Genomic DNA, 21,177 nt, shown 5'->3' on the forward strand with positions numbered 1-21,177 from the left:
GCCAAACATGTCCTCCAGCTCTGCCATCCTCCTCCTGGGGCTATTGTGCTCATGGTACCTCTGGGGATGGCTGCTTCATTCAGGAAGGAATGAAAGGCCAAAATGGCACACAAACCCAGCTCTCCTAGAAGCCCTTCAGTCGGAACTGGATTCCTTAACTGCCAGGGAATCTGAGATGATCTCCATGAGCAGGCAGCAGAGCCAAAGTGCACACCCTGGCCATCCTCCTCCCGATGTCCTCCCCTGGGGGCTGATGTAACTGACCTGTCAGCACCAGAGTCACGGAGCTGAGGGGTATGTATGTGATGGCAGGGGATGAGTGGCCCCTCTGAACTGAAATCTGCCTTGCTCCTGTGGTCTTTATAATTTCAAACCTATTTACCTTTTGAGGAAATCAGGACCAACAGGCTACTTTCTTTTTTCTTTTCTTTTTTTTTTTGAGATAAAGTCTCACTCTGTCACCTGGGCTAGAGTGCTGTGGCATCAGCCTAGCTCACAGCAACCTCAAACTAATGGGCTCAAGCCATCCTCCTGCCTCAGCCTCCCAAGTAGCTGGGACCACAGGCGCATGCCACCATGTCCGGCTAATTTTTCTATTTTTAGTAGAGATGGGGTCTCACTCTTGGTCAGGCTGGTCTTGAACTCCTGACCTCAAACTATCCTCCCGCCTCAGCCTCCCAGAGTGTTAGGATTACAAGCGTGAGCCATTGCACCTGGCCAAACATTCTTGGCCTGGTTTCTGCATGGTGGGGGGTACCCACTGCCTTTGCTAAAGATAGAGATAGAATCAAGTTCTCTCTGAACCTGCCCAGAAATACCCAGGACTGTGATGATTGGAAACCTGCACCCTCACCTCAGGGGTGAACCCAAACAGCCTGGGTCCTGAGCAAACCTATAGTTAGCATGTCTCAGCAAGCAGCAGACGCGGGCAGCCCAACAGACCAATACACAGGCAGCTGCACACACGGGCTCGAGCATCAGCAGGCCTAGAAGGCAGCTGCACATGGCAGCACTGCTGCAGTCCATGCAGGACGACGTAGGGACCCACCCAGCACCGCCTCTATCTGAAAACCTGGGGAATGCAGCCTGCCCCCACCTTAGGCTCCAGGAAGACCTGTTATTAAAGAGATGGGGTAGATCACAGACATGAGAGTATCAAGGGAGACTGGGAAAAATAAAAGCAGATAAATTTGGGCACATACTACGTGAACTTCTAGAATGTAATTTCAGAAAGGAGTGGGGAGAAAGGAAATACGTTACGGAGTCGAGAAGGACTTGGGCAGAAAGGAGAAGTGAGCCAGGAAGTGTATGGTTAGCCCTCCCTCCCAGAGGTGCTGGCAAAAGAGGGCAAGAGTCTCCTTCAGGGCCACCTCAACCAGCACGGCTGACCACGTGACTCTCTGGCGGGGCCATACTTGACCCTGGTTATCAGAGAGAAGGGGAATGACAATGACAGGTCTAACCAAGCTATGAGGACCGAGCTTATCTTCCCATCCTGCTACCCTGGCAGTGAACAGCCTGTCCCGATCACCTTCTACAACACTGAGTCAGCCCCAAGTGGCACCAGGCGCCTGCAGGCCTCCTGCCACTGTTCCTTTTAGGAAATGGGAGTCAGTGCTCATGCCAACAGAGAAAATAAGTTAAGGCCACCTCACAAGTCACCAAAACCCACATCCTGGTCACTGTTTCTCAGCTGCCTGCTTAAGCTGGGTTTCTGCATGGGTCCACAACGTCCCTAGGGTGCTAGGAGTGGAGCAGGAGGAGGCAGAGACGCATTTGGCCTGGTTAGTTTTTTAGGCAGAGGCTGGTCCCATCATACTACTTGCTGTCAATCAGGGGACCTTATCCCGCTCAGAGAACTGCTTCAGAACTTTATTTACATGAACTTGCTTGGGCAAACACACAGTTCGCTGTCTTGTCTTCCAGTGTGACTGGGGCAGCTCCACCCCGGGCAGTTGAGGGGTGTGGTGGGGGTGGAGAGTGCTCCTGTGAGGAGGAGCAGAGTCCGGGCAGAGGGCATTCCAGCTGCAGGAGCTCAGGCCGGAGAGGGAGGCGTTCACAGATGAGTTTGGGGGCCTCAGGTCACGTGGGCCTTGCCATGAAGAGGGCAGAGGCAGGAGGTGGGTCAAAGGAGCCCCAGGCTGGTCCTTCTGTGCCCAGCCTTTACGCACCAGGCAGAAGTTACGCACAAAGGTTCAGTCTCCAAACTAAAGTGGGTAGAGGGATGGTGGCCGCAGAGAAGCCCTGGGCCTCCCCTCTGCTCCATAACCCTGGGCTGGCTTCTGGCTAGGGGCCTGGCTGGCAGCAGAAGGCTCAGTCTTCTGTCTCCTGCTTGATGTTCTCAATGGAGACAGGCATCTCTGAACTTGGAGTCTTGTCAGGCGAGGCCACGTCTAGATGCTCTTCCTTCACTTGGACAGCAATGACTGGAGAGGGAGGGGAGGTGGGACGGTGGCATGGAGAGCAAGCCTGTAACTCAGGGAAGGGCGGGGAGCAGGACCTGGGAGAGGGATCTGGTCCTTACAGATGGGGGCCCTCAGGACACACCTTCACCCTCCTGCTTGACCTCTGGGAGGGCAGCAGCAGCAAAGGCCCAGGGCCCCAGGACACCTGTGCCAGAGACACTGACATTGACCAATATGTCACCCCTGCCCAGCACACTGGGTGGGGGCAGAGATGGAGGAGAAATGGCCAGGCAGCCTGGGTGGATGGAGACTGCTCTGTTCAGAGTTGGTGGGGGTGGGTGGGAAGCTCTCCAGGCCCAGTGGTTCGGGGCTGCTTGGTGCCCCGAAAATTCCCGCCAAACTTGACTCTACTCTTTTGTGCCCAGGTTGGGAAGAAGAGGGGCCGCCTCTGAGCACAGAGCAGGCTGGTCCTGCCTCGACCCAGCCTAGTGGCTCTTACTCTCATCTGAAATGGGCTCTGATGAGATCTTCCCTGCAGCCTGCAGGTCGTCCTCCAGCAGGGGCTTCTTGGACCCCTGTCTGAGGGGCCGCGTCTTGGTCGGAGGGCTTCTTTTCCCTTTGAATAAAAATGGATTCAAACCAAGCATTAAGGTCGTACCTACGTGAGGCCTGAAGGGCTGTGTCTTGTCCAGTGGTCAGGTGGTGTGGCAGAGGGGAAAGTGCCAGTCTGGGGACAGAAGGCCTGGACTCCAGCTCTGACAACACCCCTGACTGGCTGTGCCCTGAGGTCAGAGAGGCCCTCTCCAGTGGGGGATTAATGACAACACCTCCATCCAGAGCCAAGGCTCAGAGCCATCGTGGTTGTTAGTTTCCTTTTTCAGTCTTTGATTTCTTCCTCTAACACGCAACATTCCTGGCCCTGCTGTTTTCAACAGCACAGGGCTTCTGCCCACCTGACAAACACTATACCGTCACTCAATCTTAATCCTGCCCGGGGACCTTGTCCCTGTTTCTGCTTTGTCCTGTTTCAGGACATCTTCTTCCTTGCATGGTGCCATGTGGTAGAGACCACCTTGCCATCAGTGGCCTGAACTCTGGAGCACAGCTTTGCCCCCTCCCCCCTCTGCTGCTCCTCAAGCTGAGCCCACACTGGGCTCAGGATCGGTTGAGAGTGAGCCCCTGAGTGCCAGGTGGAGTCTAGCCACTCAGCAGCCTGCCCTGGCTTCCATCCTCAAGGAGGTCTCAAGGGAAGAATGACAGCCTTATAAAGAAAGCTTCTATTTCTTCCTGTGCCTTTTCCTTTAGAACCTAGCAGCTGCGATTGCCCAAGAGGCCAGGCCATTTTCTGACCCCGGGGCAGCAGGGATGGGGATCCCTGCAACCTCACTCTCAGATACAATCTCGTCTCTCCTCCTCAGGATCCTGACCCTGCCACAGACTGAACGCCCCTGTTTACACTCTGGATCCCCAAAGACACAGGGTAAAAGGCCTATGGGCCAAAGGGCAAGGGAGAAGAGACAGGGCAGGACCGGCGGGATAGCATCTCGGAACCAATGCCGCAGGGCTGACCCCACCTCTGCTCTGGGTCCCACACCAGCCTGGCCGATTTGGAGCATCACTTACTTTTCTTTGCAAACTGTTTCTTTTTCTTCTTTACAGCCTCTTTGGCCTTCAGAGGTGTGGTTGGTTCTGTTGTTGAAAGATAAGGCAAGAGAGATGAGAAGAGAGTTCTGGGAGGACACAGGGCACAGGTGCATCCTGAGACCCTTTCCACCCTCACACAGGACACTCCAAGAAGGGAAGCCAAAGCTGGGCAACAAGAATAGGTGGGACTGGGGAGAGAGGCTGGAGAATAACTGTCCCTTCTTCCCACCCTCGTCACTAGGGCTGCTCAGAGGGACCTGGGTAGTTTACCTGGGTGCACAAGGGCACGAGCATATGACAGAGTGGGCAAGATGAAGGAAGGAGCTCTGCAGGCCAGAGGGAGATGGAGACAGAGAAGTCAAGACCAGCGGGGGGAAACAGGGCTCACTCTTTACACAGAGTGGTCCATGAGACTTCTTGATCTCATGCCAAAGAAGTAAGTGGGCACAGGGGAGGGGGCAAGAAGGAAAAAAGAAGAGGAAGGAAAGTCAAGAGTCCCTTAGAGCTGAGAGCGCCCAGACCTGCGGCCACAGGTGGCTGGAGCTGGTAGCCAGTAAGCTCACACCAGCCGACGGGGTAGATGTCCGGGGACTCGCAGTCTACCCACTGGTCGTACTCGCTGTCCCAGCCATCAAAGTGGATGCTGAGGAGCCGATGCACCACCCGTTTCACCGTGGCCACGCAGATGAGCCGGGGCTCCATCAGGTCCACAGCCTCCAGCTTCATGCCCACCTTGAAGCCATGATTGGGGCAGTCCTGGGTGAGGGAAGAAGGGAGTACCAAGCCAGTCAGCTCCCTGCCCCAGCAGGCTTGCCTGGGCCTGCGGTGGGGTGGGCTGGGGGGATACTGGCAAAATTGGGGGAGGGAGAGGGCCTGGCACTAGAATGCCTGCTGGGGCAGATTCCTCTGGACAACATCCCATAGCACCTCTTTCCTAAGCATGAGCCCCTCTATGGAAAGAGAGTGGAGTGCCTATGTCACAGTGTGGGACTTCTCCCCTGGAAGTAGCTGATGTCAGCAGCAGAGGCACGAGAGAAGGGTTTGGAATTGCTCCTGTTGACGCATTAGGCAGGGCCAGTCCCCAGGCTGCTGCAGGCCCTTGCTCCGTCCTCGGTCTCCTTACCATGTTGAACAGTCTCGATGGAGCAGCTTTCGACTTGGTCTTCTCCAAGTAGTTCTCCCAGTTGAAAGTCTGTGTCTCGTGCCCTGGAGAAGCAGAAAACTCAGATGCATAGGGAGAGGAGGGGAAGTGAAAAGCAGGTTGGGGGAAATGAACACGCTGCCAAAGGGGTCCTGCAGCTTGGACAAGGCTCAGCCTGGAGTCTCCCCATAGCCTTCTTCCCTTGTCCCCAGGCTGGTACCTGTTCTAGGACCATGGTCCTATTGTGCAGGCTGTTCACTGCCCAAAGGGACAAGTGGGAACTCTGCTCACCAACCACACACCAACCATGGGCTGAGTCAGCCTGGGCAGTGTAAGGCTAGTGGTGGCCCTGGGTAGCTCTGTCACCTCTACCATACATCTTGAAAATCCACATCAGAGGGGTCTGATTTGACCAGGAATCCTGGCCTGTGGCCTCACCTGCCCCTTCTGACTGCAAGGCCAGCATGTGGTGGCCTATCATCTTACCTTTTGGGGGTGTGAGCTCAATGTCATTCTTCTGGCAGAAGGTGGCTGGGAAGATGGCATGGGAGGAGGCGTGGTAGCAGAACCAGTCCGAGCCATCTGTGGAGGGCCCCCCGTCCACACAGATCATTAGGTAGCCGTCCAGGAGAACCTAGGGAGGGGTGGGGAAGATGGAGCATTGTGTCATGAACTGCACCCCACCCAGGGTAAGGCAGCTATAATGGGGACACGAGGCAGAAGGGCCCAATGGATCTGGAGCTCAGCCTTCCCGGAGAACGCCCTGAGCTTCTGCGCACTGAGGGCATTTATCTTCCCCACTGGACAGCAAATGCCGAGCCAGCAGGGACTGTCCCGGTGCCTGTGTGTTCTAAGAGCGAGCACACATGCCTGGCAGGGAGCAGATGTGCTGAATGGACACAGCAGCAGCGTCCTCCAGGAGGGCCAAGGGCAGGTGGCTGTGTGCTACTCAGGCTGCGGCAGTCACGAAGGACCAGTGGAGCAAAGTGAGCCCGGCTGGGGTCTTGGCAGCTAGGCTGGCACTCAAAGGACATGGCACGTGGCAGGCAGGCTAAGTGAGGTGACACCTGACACAGGATCGGGTTCAGGTGTTCACTAAGCACCCATCCAGTGTGCCTCAGATCCTGACACGAAAGCAGATTCTGAGCAAGGAGCAGGTAAGGCCCCTCCTCACAAAAATCAGGTCCTCCAAGAGCAGCCAGCACTGGGGAAGCGGGATGGATGACCTGCAGTCCCAAGGGCCCAACAGTGGATGGCGGAGCTCTGCACCATGTCGGCCCCCTCAGAGGGCCAGCCCCAGGTCACCTTGCAGATGGTTGCCACGCAGATGTTGCCCAGATTCAGGGGGTCAATGGCTTCCAGTTTCATCCCCTCTTCAAACCAACCGCCTTCTGTGTAGACAGCCCGTACCTGGAAGGAATGGGGCAGCTGAGGAGTCCCTGGGTGGGTCCAGGGGAAGACGGGGGGTGGGGCGCTGGGGCAGAAGCAGGCCTCACCTGCCATAGGCCTGGGAAGGAAATGGGGAGGGAAAGGGACAGTCCCAGGCAAGAGCCAGGGTCCTCAGGCCTGGAATGATCTATGGCCAAGGGGAAGAGAGCCCAAGGGCTGTGCCTCACCTTCTTGAACAGGTAAGGAACGGCATCACAGTAGATTTTCCGGAAGGTGGGATGATGGGCCATGTCGCTTCGCCTCTCTTTTGAGGAGATGACAGAGGGAGTGAGGAAGAGAAGGGAGTTGAAGGCAGCTAACTGGGCCATCTCCACACCTCCCCTGTGCATATGGGGCTGCTGTGCATATGCTTGAGGCTGTGTATCAGCACCTGCCACCCCAGACCCGCAGACAGATGGCTCTAGCCCAGAAAACATCAGGAGCTCTCTGTAGGGACTATTCAGCCTCCAGACCCAGACTCTTCTTGCATGATGTGGGAGAGGATTGGAGCCAGGAGCATCTGGGTCCAACTGTTGATTTTACCACTCACAAGTTGCACTGAGTGACCTCAGTCAAGTCTCTCAACCTCTCTGGAGCTCAGCACTGTCACCTGCAGGGTGCAGATGATAACCTACCTCCCAGCACTGTCATGCGGTATGGGGAAGGTGCTCCCACCCAATCCTTGGGAAGCAAAACCTAGGGCCACTGCTCACCTGACATCTTAATGCCGTGGCCAACACGCCGGGACCAACCCACTGGGTGGATCAGGGGGCTCCACATGTGGCACCAGAAGTCGTCATCACTGTCGCCATCCTCATAAAGGAGCCGCAGGCGACCCCCAATTACTGTGTCTACCACAGCCATGCGGGTCCGTGATACCTGGGACTTGTCTACTACCTCTAGCCGCATGCCCTGCCGAAAGGGGTACTTCATGCTCTCCACCATCTGCAACGGCATCACAACACAGGCCTGCTGTGGCCAGGGGCCTCCTTCCACATCCCCCTTCCTGTTCTGTCTCTTCACAGAGCGTAGAGGACAAGGAAAATATGGTGGAGTCATCCCACGCCAAGCAGGAGGCGGGCAGGTGGGCACTCCTATGCCACCGAGTCCACCTTGGCCCTGATTCCCCAAGATGACGTAGAGGGCATGGCTCAGGAGTGGGCCACTTCTGATCACTAAAATGCCAGTAAGTCAAGACGCTACAAATCACAAACCCATTTTAGACCAAGGAAACTCATGACCCAGAGAGGTCAAGCAACTTGCCCAGAGTTGCAGAGACTCATCAGTGCCAGAGCAGGGCTTCGAACCTGGTGTCCGACCTGTGCTCTTCACAGGCTCTGCACTCTGATACCCTGGCGCCCCGCACTCCCCTCTACCTCCCAGCCCTCTGTTGATGGCACATGCAAGACTCATGTCCAGAAAACTGAGTCCCCTTGTGTCTCCACATGTCCAGTTCCAGCCCTGGCCCTGACAGGCTGTGGCTCTGAAATGGTTTCAGCAGCAATCAGTATCCCCTCTGACCCAAAAAGGAACAGTGACCAAGACGCCCACGAGCTGTTCTTCAGAGATCCACGGTGGTGAGTAGGAGATTCTTTCTGTTCACTGTGTCTCCGGAGCTGTCCTGGCTGGGCTAGGGGATAGATATGGTGTGGGGCTTTTCCAGACTCAGGGCACGGCCAGCTCAGGGAAAACCTGCCCTGGCCAAGTCTCAGCAGTGCCATTTCCAAACACACTAGGAAGGGGAGGTCTCGGAGGTCACAAAGCAGCTGAGGGGAAAAGCTAACACAGGACTCTTACACCAGACAGACCCTTCAGCCCAGCTCAAGGGCTGGAATACATCCTGAGGCTGACGGCATCCTATCACAGCAACTCATCTAGGAGAATGAGACAGACGGGGGAGGCCTGGCCCAGGCCCCTCTGGACCACCTCCCCACCCTCTTCCCTTCCTCTCTAGCCAACACAGTGCAGCCCAGAACCCAACAACACTTTACTGCCTTTATTTGTTTTGGATAATACAGGGGAATTTGAGCTCTGTAAGGGCAGAAGCTAGGATTGATTCATTTCTACACTCTCAGCTCTGGGCACAGAGTTAGTGCTCAGTTAATGTTTTTCCTTGAGTGAACAAACACATGCACACACACCTGACTTTGACTGATGAGTCATTTCTCATTCAAACATTTTGCTGAGCACTTACCATATTGTAGGCAACAATGGGCCATGTCTGCATTAGAGCTTTCTCCATAGACCCACCCCCTTCTATCCTCCCCAGCCCCAATCTCCAGAGGGGCCGGCAAGTCAGCAACTGGGAGTGCATCCCAAGGGAAAGGTCTTGCCCCATCTAAGCTGTGGTCTCCATGTCACAGTATACAGCGCGCCAAGTCCCTTCTCCTCAAGGCAGTGACCGCCAAAGGATCAGCTCCCCAAGAGGCCTGTCTGGAACCCCTATACCCACATCTGGTCTCACAGTGCCTTCCCATTCTCTCCTTAGTGTCATCTTCTTGTCCCAATAAGGGGCTGGAGCTTTTCCACCCCCTCTAGCATGCACTACAGGATTGGCTACGTAAAAGTCAGCGCGTGCTTGCTGACTGTTGATGTGGATCACTGCCCTCTGCCCAGAGTCATGCTTTTAATGTAAAGAAAAAAAGAGGCCACCTCGTTACCCCTAGTGGTCTGTACCACCCACCACCGTCTGCCTCATCCTAAGACAAGGGCTGGCTGAGAAAGAGTGAACAATCACCTCCAATCATCAAATCTGTCAACTGTGCAAAGCACTGTGGGAAAAACTTAGTTTTGCTGGAGTAAGAATATAGAGAACCTGAAAAGACAGTTAACAACATAGAGATAAATAGCAAATCAGTATCCCGTAAGTTCAAATAAGGAAGAAATCATTTCTATTTTGGGGAAAAGTCCGGGAATGCTCTTCGAGGTGCACTGAACCATTCCTTGCTGAAGGCCAACTCTCCGTTAGCAAAGGCTCACGATGTGCAACCTTTTCATCTGGCGTCCAGTGCCGTGGGTGAGATTCGATCTATATTTTCCACTGTTGGCTTCCATACCACCCATGCTCTACAGATCAATGTAAAATTTTCTCCACAAAGCCTTCCTTGATATCTGCTCCTCCTCTGAGGCCAAAAGGCCACTTGAATTGCGTGTCCTAGCAGCACTTGTGCTGCCTTGTCCTGCACACGCTGCAGGGCTTACCCAGGGCAGCATGGGAACAGCACCTCTGAGCACTTGGTTCAGGAGACCTCAGATGCAGCCCAGGCACCTGTGTATGAGAGCCCCATGACAAGAGGCCTGGCATAGAGAGGTGGGAGAGAAAGTCTTCACTATATAACCTTTTGTTCCCTTTGATTTTTTTACCATGTGCATCTATGACTTTTTAATTTAAAGAACTAGTTTTTTTTTTTTTTTAAACTCAGCTCCTACAGGACTAAATAGTTTTTTAAAAAGAAAATTAAATGCCACACAGATATTTCCCTTGTTCAGAACAAAGGCTTATAATAATTCGTGTGCATGACTTTCATTTCCTCTGCCAGACGGGAGATTCCTGGATGGCAGTGTCTGTATTCTTTGTACTCCCAAAGTGTGCCTTGTATGCAATAAGTACTTAATAAAATCTATTGAGTGAACAATCCTAAAAAATGCTATGAGCAAAGGTGAGGGTCTGGAAGAGCAAAAGGCAGACAGAGCAACATGATCAATGTGGCTGGAGCAGAGTCTAGCTGGGGAGGTGACTGACTTTGGGCTGGGAGGGCAGATGGCAGCTGCCCTGTGGCGGCGTTTGACTCCATCCTTGAGAAATGTGGAGCCACTGAAGATTGCCTAGCAAGGGAATCTTAGACAAAATACTCCGATGAGTAACATGAAGGATGGATAAAACTGGGAGAGGAGAGGGAGGAGAACAGTTAGGAGCCCCAAAGGACTCACTGCCAGACCTTGATGTGGAAATCCACGGGAAGTGTCCTGGAGCCCACCAACCGTTTCATGAGGTAGCCCTTCCAGTCGGTGAACTTGGCATGGATAGCTGTGGAGACAGCAGCGGAATCCCAGTTACACACAGACACATACCCCGACAGGGGGCGCCAGAGCTGACCCAGAGACCAGCACGGGGGTTGGAACAAGTTATTTCTGCTTCTCCAGGCCAGCAATGACTTCGTTTTATAAAACCAGGTTCCACAACTTGGATGTGCCCCAGGGCCTCTGGGACAGGGAGGTCAGGAAGCAAAGGGAAAAGTGGGTTCTGTTCTAACAAGGCAAAGGACTCTCCCTCTACCAAGGTTCCTGCCCTATAGGAACCAGGACAGAGAACGTTCTCATCAACTCACTCCGAGGGGGCACTAGGATCTTGCTGTTGATGGCGCACCAGCCGATGGGGTGGACATCCACGGTTCCCAGGTTGCACCAGAAGTCATGGGAGGCGTCATTTTCAAAGCCTTCATACCGGAGCAGGACCCGGTACCCTGAAAGGAAGGAAAGGGCACTGTGAGGGAGGGTGGGATGAGGAACGGCATGTTCTTAGGCCTTCCTTCATCTCGAGCCTAAACTGGACTTCCCAGTGCCTATTCTAAGAACTTGCTCTGGGCAGGTGGGTCCCTGTTGTCCATAATAGTAATAGCCCAAATAAATCATGCCACTTATGAATATTTGGAAAGCATTATGGCATGGTGCTAGGAGTTAATTTTCTATAGCCTGATCATGCCAGGAATAAACTGAAGAAATTGGAGTTTTCAAGCCTGCCAGGCTCTGTGTTCCCCTCTACGGTGGAAGAATCCTAAGAAGGGGGCAGAAACTCCAATGGGTGGGGTTTTTGTTTGTTTTATGAAGCCAATTTCTGCCTACGACACTGCTCATCCATCTAGAGATGTCACCCTCTAGACAGATCCCTGAAGAACCTTGGCCAGAAGAACACCCACCTGCCGCCTGAATGACAGAGGCAATCCAGTACACCCGGCTGGGGAGCACGGCGTCACTGTTGAGCACCTCCACCTTCATCCCCTTCATCACATCCTCCCACTGGTCATAGAGTGGGACCTGTATGGCGATGAGAGTGTTGTGTTCAAGAGGGAGAGTGGCTTTTTGGGCTGGCAGGGGACAGTGCCTGCCTCACGGCCCAAGTCATCAAGTCCTTCTTTGTACCTCAACTTTCCACATCACCCACTGGGTGCAGAAAGCCAGGCACAGTACCAGGGGTGAAGAGGTGAGGCCTGCTGTCCTTAGAGCTGAGCCGGGGGATGGAGGTGGAGAGGCAGGGTGACGCTTGGAGACCCACAGTCAGACAGACCCGAGTTCTCATCTTTATAGGATTAGCTCCTAACTGTATCATCTTGGGCACATTACACCTTTGTCCCTGTGCCAGCCAGGCAATAGTAACACTTTCTAGTGCTCACACCACTTGCCAGGTACTGTTCTAAGCACAAATATTATCTTCTTCAATTGTCACTCAAACCCGGGCACAAGTATTATGACCCCTCATTTATGCAGAGCCATCCACCTGCATATTCGTTCTCTACCCCTCCTCCTATTAAAAGGCTCCATGAGAGCACGGTACTGCTTTTGGTTGCCTTCCCGATACTTAATCCTTGCTTTGCTGCCAATAGTATCTTGACTCTCCTTTAGGGAAATTCACCTTTTTTCATTCCCATTCCATCTCCCTGGTCACAGAGATTGGTTCTTCACAGAACCTGGAAATAGTTGGCTGTTCTAGGCCAGTCACACAGGGGCAGGCTTTTTACAGGGCGTATTGAATCCTGTGTGTTACATGGAAGTATGGTATAACTCCCCTGAAATGAAAATGCTGAGACTGCTAGAGAGTTCTGGGCAAAAAAGAGGTTTTCTCCAGTAGGAAAGATGTTTCCTTTCATTAGCAACTCAAAGAGGAGAGGAGTAAGAGAGTTAGCTGAGTTAAGAACCAACTTGTCCTTGTTCAGGGCACTCCCCAGAGTTCCCTGGCAGTTCAGAAAGGAGCCCAGGCAGGAGGTTTACTCTGATTGGAAGACTCCAAGACTAAACCTCCTCCCAGATTTCCTGGGGTTTGGGACATTGGTTTCAAAGCTAAAACACAAGCACCGCTACTGGCTTTGCACCTGGTCTGCAGGCTACAGCTGCTGAATATTAAGTTCTTGCACTTAAGCCCAGCCTGCCAGGAACTTGCCCTTCTTTCTGGTTTCTCAGTAACAGGCATCAGGGAGCCCTTCGCAGAAGTGGGCTCCAAGAGGAACCTACATCTGCCTCCTGGGGACCAAGGGGCCCAGGCTAGTACAGAAGTACCACACTTTCCATGAGAAAACATTAAAAATGGGGGTGAAAGGAGAGAAGGGTTTCAGAGTTGGAAAGCCCCTTAGCAACTGGCACAAAATTCCATTACATGAATAAAACTCTGAGGGCCCTCAGGGGAGGCATAGTTGAGCACAGTGTGAGAAGCCCTCAGTAATTGTTTGGGGGAGGATTTTTTGAGAAGTGAACAGATACAAAGGTAAAGATGGAGCAAAGCTGGGCTTCTCCCACCCAGACCTCACTACTGCTCTCTCCCCAGTGCCACCGTCTAGCCTGGGGAAGCAGGTAGGGAACACTGAGTCGGCTCCCAGGCCTCCCTCCCTCAGCACCAGGGGACTCACATGTTTAAAACAGCTGACAGGAGCAGCCTTGTAACTGTGATCCTTCAGGAACTTCCCCCAGTCGAAGCCCAAGACCAGAGCTGCAGACCAGAAGGAGCAAGAGTCAAGACTGGCAGCAGCCACTCTGGGGACCTGGACCTGAGGACCCTGTGGGGCCTGCAGATGTAGGTCCCTCCCCCTCCCCAGCAGCCCCTCTCTCAAACCCATACCTGCCCCACCAGTGGCCATCAGAACAGATGAGGACCCAATCTAAAGGCCAAGACTCTCAGGAGTAGAGGAATCTTCAAAGGGAAAATTCTCACCCTTCTTCCCCCAGATAAGGAGAAAAATTCAGTGTCCCTGGGCTTAAATTCCTCAGGCCTCCCTCAATCTGATTGGCTATGCCCAATCTAAATGACCCTGGATGAGGGGGCAGTAGCACACAGCTACACCCCTCCTGGCTGCTAAGCTCAATTTCAGTCAGAAGCTCAAACCAACGATAGCAGAGTTACTTTGTGCCTGCATTTAATTTGCTTAGAAGAAGTTGCCATACACTCAGAAAAAGAGAGGGAAATATTCCTTTCTTATCCTGCCATCCCTCTGCACATGCCCCTTCAAACCAGACCTGGGCCTCACTGCCCCAGGGAAACAGAAGCCAGAGGGATAAATACAAAGAGAAACAAAAGCAGCTAATTAATTTTTGGCTTTTGAATTATCAAGGGTAGGAGTCCTGGCAATTTCAGGGTGGTCCAAAGAAGTTTCTGGGGTAATTTCCACAATGCTCGACAGGCGAGGAAGCTGCAATTCACAGTAAGCCTGGGTCAGGTCCTCCTGGCTGGCCACCTTTCCCAGTGCTCACTCCCAGTGAAGCCCACCCCAGGCTTGGCCCCCACCCTGGCCCTAATGGCTTCCTAAGCACCAGTCCTCTGCTGTCTTACCATCTTGTCCTGTTGGTGTCCCATCTGCTAACTGTCCTGTCCCCTGTGAGTGGAGGAAGGCTCCAATTTTGGCAGACCAGGCCGCCTTGTGCAGGACTTTGGCTTTCTTGGTAGGGGGTTTCCCCTGGAAGGAAGAAGAGGAGAATGTGTGTAGCCTACTGGTGAAGAGCACCGCTCTGGATTTGGACTGCCAAGGTTGAAATTCTGGTCTTAATCCAGTTACTTAACTTCTCTTGGGCTTGAGTTTCTTTGTATGCAAAACAGAATGGTGATAATGACAATGCTTAGCTCAGAGGGAGGGTGTGGGGGAAGGATGGGAGGGTCAGCGGGCTGCAGGAAGGGACACATTCTATCTTTTAAGCCTTTGCTCCCTGAAAGATTCAAGTTTCATCATGTCCTTCCTCCAGTGCTCCTGAAGATCCACAGCAAAGAATGGGCTTCAGAGGGGCCAGAAACTCTCTGACCTGGGAGGCAACATTTTGTACGCACATGAATGTTCTGTGGAGAGGGCCCATGGCTTTCATCAGGTGCCCAAAGGGGGTCCTCCCCCAAAGGGAAAGGCCGCCAATCTGGTCTGTGTCTTATAACTTAAGCACTTTGATCACAAAGGCCAAGAATTTACTAAAATGATCAGTGAAGTAGAAATTTGGGTTTAAATCCCAGGCAGACGTGGGGTCAAATCCTGGTTCTACCATTTTTAGTTATATACCTTTAAGTAAGTTACTAAAAGTTTTGAGTCTTCAAAATAGGAATTTTGGCCAGGCGCAGTGGTGGCTCATGCCTGTAATCCTAGCACTCTGGGAGGCCAAGGCGGGTGGATTCTTTGAGCTCAGGAGTTCAAGACCAGCCTGAGCAAGAGCAAGACCCTGTCTCTACTAAAAATAGAAAGAAATATGGACAGCTAAAAATATATATAGAAAAAATTAGCTGGGCATGGTGGCACATGCCTGTAGTCCCAGCTACTCGGGAGGCTGAGGCAGGAGGATTGCTCAAGCCCAGGAGTTTGAGGTTGCTGTGAGCTAGGCTGACACCACGGCACTCTAGCCAGGGCAACAGAGTGAGACTCTGTCTCAAAAAAAGAAAGAAAAAACAAAATAGGATTTTTTTTTTTTTTTTGAGATAGGGTCTCACTCTGTTGCCCAGGTTAGAGTACAGTGGCATAATCATAGCTCATTGCAACTTAAATTCCTAGGCTTAAGTGATCCTCCCACCTCAGCCTCCTGAGTAGCTAGGGCTGCAGTTGTATACCACCACAGCCTGGCTAATTTATTTATTTTTGTAAAGATAGGGGTCTCACTGTGTTGCCCAGGATGGTCTTGAACTTCTGGCCTCAAGTGATCCTTCCCCCTCTGCTTCCCAGACTGCAGGGATTACAGGTGTAAGACATCAAGTCAGAGACAAGGCATGGACTTCCTAAAGCCACCGTGGCTGGTGAACCCTGTGCCTGTTTCCCAGCTTCCTTTCAAAGCATTTATAAAAGTGGGGGTGAAGACCAAGGGTGTCAGACTCCCCCAAGGTTGTTGTTTAAAACTTACTGAATACATCAGACTCTGGGGGAGGAGGGTAGCTCCAGGAATCTATAATTTAACAAGTTCCAGAAGTGGATTGCTCTGCCCTCTGAAATTTGAGAGCATAATAAATACCAGGAAACTTACAACCTTAGATGGCCACAAGCAAGGAGCTTACAAAGCCCTCTTGGCCCCTGCCTTCAGTCAGTTGGTGGTTCCTGTCTCAGCACTCAGGGAACCGGGGAGGATCCAGGTGGCTGCCTCTCACCTGTAATCTAGCCAAGATACTGGCTTTCTTGGAGTTCGAGGAGTAGCTCCTGGAGCAGGACACACTGCAGAACCTCTTCGTCTTGGAGAAGAAGGCTTCCCTTGTCCCCACGATACCACACATCTCACAGACAGCTGGGAAGAGAACTTAGCACATGAGTTATCTGATACAGCCACTTCAAATCAAACACAACGATGAGTCCTTCAAAACCTGGGACACTGCACTAACCAGGTGAGCCCAGCCCCCCCCAAGGCTGACAGAATTGAATAAGAGGGGCAGGACGAGGTAGTGGTGCGTACATCTGACTCTACCTGCCCTGAGCTCTGCTGCTTGGCCTCCATTGCCTGTATGTGTCAACAGAGCCAAGGAAACAGACTCTGTTTTTTGAGGTAAGGCCACAAGGATGACTGGGAAAACAGGCAAGTGCTGGAAAGTTTGCCAAAGGAAAATGAGAAGAGAAAAAATGTATAGGAAGAAAAAGTACCAAAGTCACTTCACCTCTGTGGCTCTCTTTTCTCATCTATATAGGAATGAGATAGAACTAGAGCAGTTTTTCAACACTGACTTCACATTAGAATCATGTGGGGAGCTTTTAAAAATGCCCAAGGCTGAGATTCTAATGAACTGATCTGCAGCGGGACACTGGCACTTGTAGTCTGTTAAAAGCTCCCCAGGTGATTCTACTGTGCAGCCAGGGTGGTGGTCTCTAATGGTTACTTTGAGGTTTTTAATTTTTTAATTTTATTTTGTGGGGGGTTGTGAGGAGGGGTGCTCAGTTGCCTTGTTTTTGTTGAGACAGAGTATCATTCTACCGCCCTGGATAGAGTGCAGTGGCGTCATCGTAGCTCACTGCAACCCCCAACTCCTGGGCTCAAGTGATCCTTCTGCCTCAGCCTCCCAGGTAGCTGGGACTCCGGGCATGCGCCACCATGCCCAGTTAGGTTTCCTACCGTCTCAACATCCAGGCTTAGAAAGCCACAACCTACTCTCATAGATGTAAAAGCAGCATCATGTTACTGACTGGCATCTAAAATGTGCTGAATAAACATTAGTTGTATGAAAGAATGAATGAAATCACAATTTGAAATCAGACTGCAGCAGAGGAAATGACGTTTGTGGCTACTTGGGGTGCTTCTGTCTCCCTTATAGGTCCTTAGACATCTGATCCCTTAGACATCAGAACAAAGTCTTTTACATATGGACAGCTCTGCCCACATGGCCTGTATCTATCCCCCTCGTCCTCTACAATCTCCTGACCCCTCGTGATCTTCAGGGGACACTCTGAAGGCACCTGGCTCAGAACCACTGCCATCCAAGGAGCGAGGAGTCCCAGGGCTGAGCAAATGCAGCGGGGAGGTGGGCAGCTCCCCAGCTTCCCGATCCTCATTTTCTGCTTCACTTGACTCCTCCAGGTAGGAGCTGCTCTCACTGCCCACACTGCTGTTATAACTCCGGAAACTATCATAGCCACCAAACAGCTCCAAGTCATCATCTTCCTCTTCTTCCTCCATTGGTTCTGAAGACCGGGTCTCCTAGTGGAAAGATGACACAAACAAGGCAGAAGGAATCATGTTGGTTTTAGTGTACGGGGAGAGAAGCTGCAGACCTGCCATCAGCCCCCTCGTACTTTTGGGAACCTTGTGGTGGCTCATGCCTATAATCCTAGCACTCTGGGAGGCCGAGACTGGAGGATCACTTGAGCTCAGGAGTTTGAGACCAGCCTGAGCAAGAGCAAGAACCCGTCTCTACTAAAAATAGAAAGAAATTAGCTGGACAACTAAAAATATATAGAAAAAAAAATTAGCCGGGAATGGTGGCACATGCCTGTAGTCCCAGCTACTCGGGAGGCTGAGGCAGAAGGATTGCTTCAGCCCAGAGTTTGAGGTTGCTGTGAGCTAGGTTGATGCCACGGCATGCTGGCCTGGGCAACAGAGTGAGATTCCGTCTCAAAAAACAAAAAATAAACAACAACAAAAAAAACCAATTTAAGTCAGAAAAGTTAATTTGGGACCCAGATTGCTCCAAGGAAGATTTGAGAGGCAGATGACACACAGATAGCTGTGGCTTTGTGGTAGGTACCACAGCTTTGGATTCAGCTCTGATCCTAATTAGCTGTGGGTCCTTGGGCAAGTCATTTAACCTCTGTGGGCTTCAATTTTCTCACCTATAAGAAAAATATTTGGCTCACAGGATATGAGATGCAAATGAGATGCTGTATATGAATCTACCTAGCATATAATAGAAAATGTGTGAAACAAGGTGAAGAATTTGGGCTCTGGATAAGGGCTCAATACCATCTCTAGTGCTTAAGTCAATCTTTTAGTGCCTCAGTTTCCACACCTATAAAATGAGGATAATACTACCTATTTAATAGGATTTGGGGGAGAAGTAAGAGATAATACAGGTAAAGCATTCAGAACAATGACTTGCACATAGTAAGTACTCAATAAATGTTCACAGTTTTTACTAATTGAAAGCATAGGGGCTGAGTGCAGTGGCTCACGCCTGTAATCCTAGCACTGTGGGAGGCCGAGGTGGGAGGATCCTTGAGGTCAGAAGTTCGAGACCAGCCTGAGCAGGAGTGAGACCCTGTCTCTACAAAAAAATAGAAAACTTAGCCAGGTGTGGTGGAACATGCCTATAGTCCCAGCTACCCAGCAGGCTGAGGCAGGAGGATAGTTCAAGCCCAGGAGTTTGAGGTTGTAGTGAGTGATGATGACGCCATTGTACTCTAGCCACGGAGACAGAGTGAGACTCTGTCTCAAAAAAAAAAAAGAAAGGAAAGAAAAGAAGAAAGAAGCGTAGGCTCTCAAATCAGATACACCTGGGTTTGAATCCTGGTTCTACCGCTTATTATCTGTGTGATTTTTGTGCAAGATATTTAACCTTGCTGCCCTCAGTTTCTTCATCAATACAAGGGAGATAATAAAAAGCCTTCTTTAGAGGACTGTTATGAAGTTTAAACTAACATATGCAAAGCCTTGTTCTATTTAGAGCAGTCAGTAACAGCTCTAAAAATGTAAGCTATTATTCTTATTTTCCATATTATTTTCCTTTACCCTTGTGAAGTTTTTGAGCGATTCCACTTTATATTTGCAACTACACATGAAAATATGCTAGAAAGGAAACGAAGTTCAAATATAAGGTGCCCTTGCTGGGCCAGGTGTTGTGCACCTGTAGTACTTGCTACTTGGGAGGCTACGGTGGGAGGATTGCTTGAGCCCAGGAGTTGGAGGCTGCAGTGAGCTATGATAGCGCCTGTGAATAGTTGCTGCGCTCCAGCCTGGGCAACATAGTGAGACCCTATCTCTAAAAACAAAACAAAAATATAAGGTGGCCAAAAGCCAAATGATTAAAGAGTGGTTAAGTTTTAGGGGCTGACAGACTTAGTGCCCATATTCTTCACTTTCCAGCTGCGTGAACTCCTGGGGACTTGCACCACCTCTCTAAGCCTCAGCTGCTTTCATCATAAAGATGAAACAATAACACAGGAGTGCTGTGAGTATACTGCACGTGAACGTTCCAGGCGCGGAGTAATAATGTTCACTAAACTTTAATCTCCCTTCACTTCCCACCTGATGTAATAGGCCTCACAAGCCCTAAAGAACCCGACCACGAGACAAGGAGGGCAAAGAAAATTCAGGAGCTCTCAGATCCTGAATCCAGTTTCCCTTTCCCCAAGCCTGGGAGGCTGTTCCTTCCTGAACCCTTCGCCGAGCGTGGATCTCAACAGCAGGAGAGCAAAAAGTAACGCCAATCGCTCCTAGTCCTGGCTCAGATTAAGTGCCTCAGTTTATCCATCCTTCCACCCTCCACCCTCAAAGCGTCGCTAACAGGCCTAAAGAAGGACCCACCGAGCGAGGATCTCTGGGTACCCTTTCCCAGTTACGCTAAGTCCTCTCCCTCTCACCTCAATACCCCGGGGCTTCTCCATGAGACCTAAGTCAATTCCTCCAACCGTCTCCAGGTGCTGGAAGCCATATTGGCCTCGCTGCTCTCTCGGAGCGCGCTCATTGGCCGCCTCGCTGAGCCACGGGCCAATCACGCTGCAGGAAAAAAGGAAAAGCCGGTTCCGAGCCCACCTGCGCTACTCCTCCCCCGGGGGCGGGGAAACCGCGAGCGGTTGTGGGACTTGTAGTTCTCCCGTCGATGCGCAGGGAGGGCGTTACCACAGCGACGTGAAAATTCCAAGGGCGCTGGACCTGGCACTCCTTGCTCTGACTGTTCTAATCACGCCAACCCCTACCGCTCACCCGGATCCTATTTTTCATTAAACAGTTATTGAGCACCTACGATAGTCAGTTTCAGGGCCAGGAACAAGCTGGGATTCTGTCCGGTTAGAATTTAAGGTGCCCTTGTGCCAGGATACCTTGCAGAGGGGACTCATTTCTAACTCAGGCAGAAACTGGAATATTTTTATGCCCAATACTATAAATGTCCCTCCCGATCAAAATCCTGCAACACTTCCCTTCATCACTATCTCATGAGTAAAACTTCGAATACCAGGCGCTCTGACTCATCCCATTTGGATCTCCTCACATGCTCTGGGTTCTAGGTGCTATTGTGCAACTTTACAAATATCTTCTCAAATCCTTACACATCCAATCACCATTTTGTTTTTTGTTTATTTGTTTGAGACAGAGTCTGGAGTCTTGCTCTGTAGCCCAGGCTAGAGTGCAGTGGCGTCATCATAGCTCACTGCAACCTGAGTCCTGGGCTCAAGTGATCCTCCTGCCTCAGCCTCCCAAGTAGCTGGGAATACTACCACGCCCAGCTAATTTGTCTATTTTTTGTAGAGACAGGGTTTCGCTCTTGCTTCCACTGCTCTCTAACTCCTGGCCTCAAGCAATCCTTCTGTCTTAGCCTCCCAAAGTGCTAGGATTACAGGTGTGAGTCCCCCAATCACCATTTTAAAGAAACAGAAATGGTGACTCCTATGGTTTAAACACTTTCCAGGATCACTGAGGATTGTATTTTAAAACTTGGTCAAAATTTTTTCCCTATGCTATGCTGTGTCCCAATTAATTAATTGAGAATCTAAATGTAATAAGTGGATGCTGAATATATGTAAAACATATTCCTAAATTTGAGGTCCTCCACATAAATGTGAAAGTTTTCCTTGATGTCTTTCTTCAACCCCTCCTACCCTACACCTCTGTCTCTACACTGTCAACAAGTGTTGATTTTTCTACCTCCAAAATATATCTTGTATCCCTCTAACACTACCAGCCTAATACAAGCCACTGGCC

At 51.3% G+C, this 21,177-nt stretch overlaps 2 protein-coding genes across 9 annotated transcripts in view; one reads left to right on the forward strand and one right to left on the reverse strand.

Annotated features, from left to right (window-relative positions):
* The window catches only part of CHADL (chondroadherin like), a 29,124-nt gene extending 9,215 nt beyond the window's left edge, over window positions 1-19,909 (forward strand). Inside the window, exons 6-8 of one of the 7 annotated variants that reach the window (XR_006735939.1) lie at window positions 7,644-7,804; window positions 8,072-8,195; window positions 9,107-10,243. Coding sequence is in view for 3 of the 7 variants with exons in the window: in XM_045554826.1 (XP_045410782.1) it covers window positions 19,342-19,485 (144 nt within the window). In the remaining 4 variants the exon portion in view is untranslated. Of the gene's footprint in view, window positions 1-2,830; window positions 3,047-7,643; window positions 8,342-9,106; window positions 10,244-11,496; window positions 11,574-19,341 lie in introns of those variants that run through there. The other 6 variants (XR_006735941.1, XR_006735940.1, XR_006735938.1 and 3 more) reach the window with 6 other exon arrangements.
* L3MBTL2 (L3MBTL histone methyl-lysine binding protein 2) lies at window positions 1,852-20,001 on the reverse strand. Of its 2 annotated transcripts, none has more exons than XM_045554828.1 (17): window positions 19,839-20,001; window positions 17,220-17,460; window positions 15,929-16,062; window positions 14,153-14,276; window positions 13,236-13,315; window positions 11,535-11,652; window positions 10,947-11,081; window positions 10,557-10,645; window positions 7,332-7,563; window positions 6,807-6,883; window positions 6,496-6,600; window positions 5,677-5,824; window positions 5,173-5,255; window positions 4,571-4,805; window positions 4,029-4,094; window positions 2,905-3,021; window positions 1,852-2,426 (listed from the first exon to the last, which is right to left on the reverse strand). In XM_045554828.1, the coding sequence occupies exons 1-17, from the start codon at window positions 19,860-19,862 to the stop codon at window positions 2,314-2,316; spliced, it is 2,121 nt and encodes a 706-aa protein (XP_045410784.1). In that variant the 5' UTR covers window positions 19,863-20,001; the 3' UTR covers window positions 1,852-2,313. The 2 variants fall into 2 exon arrangements, 1 of the variants encoding a protein (XP_045410784.1); XR_006735943.1 differs by having other exon boundaries at window positions 2,351-2,426; window positions 2,548-3,021; window positions 19,839-19,952.
* Between the last annotated feature and the right edge of the window lie 1,176 nt (window positions 20,002-21,177).

The sequence above is a fragment of the Lemur catta genome, chromosome 6 (genome assembly GCF_020740605.2).
Source record: "Lemur catta isolate mLemCat1 chromosome 6, mLemCat1.pri, whole genome shotgun sequence".
NCBI lineage: Eukaryota > Metazoa > Chordata > Mammalia > Primates > Lemuridae > Lemur > Lemur catta.

Coding starts and splice junctions, on each gene's coding strand:
- L3MBTL2 (XM_045554828.1), bottom strand. CDS start 19,862: ATGGAGAAGCCCCGGGGTATTGAG. Junction 5,825..6,495: donor GCGTGGCAACCATCTGCAAG/GTGACCTGGGGC, acceptor ACCCCTCCCTAG/GTTCTCCTGGACGGCTACCT. Junction 2,427..2,904: donor AGAGCCCATTTCAGATGAGA/GTAAGAGCCACT, acceptor CTCCCTCTCCAG/TCATTGCTGTCCAAGTGAAG.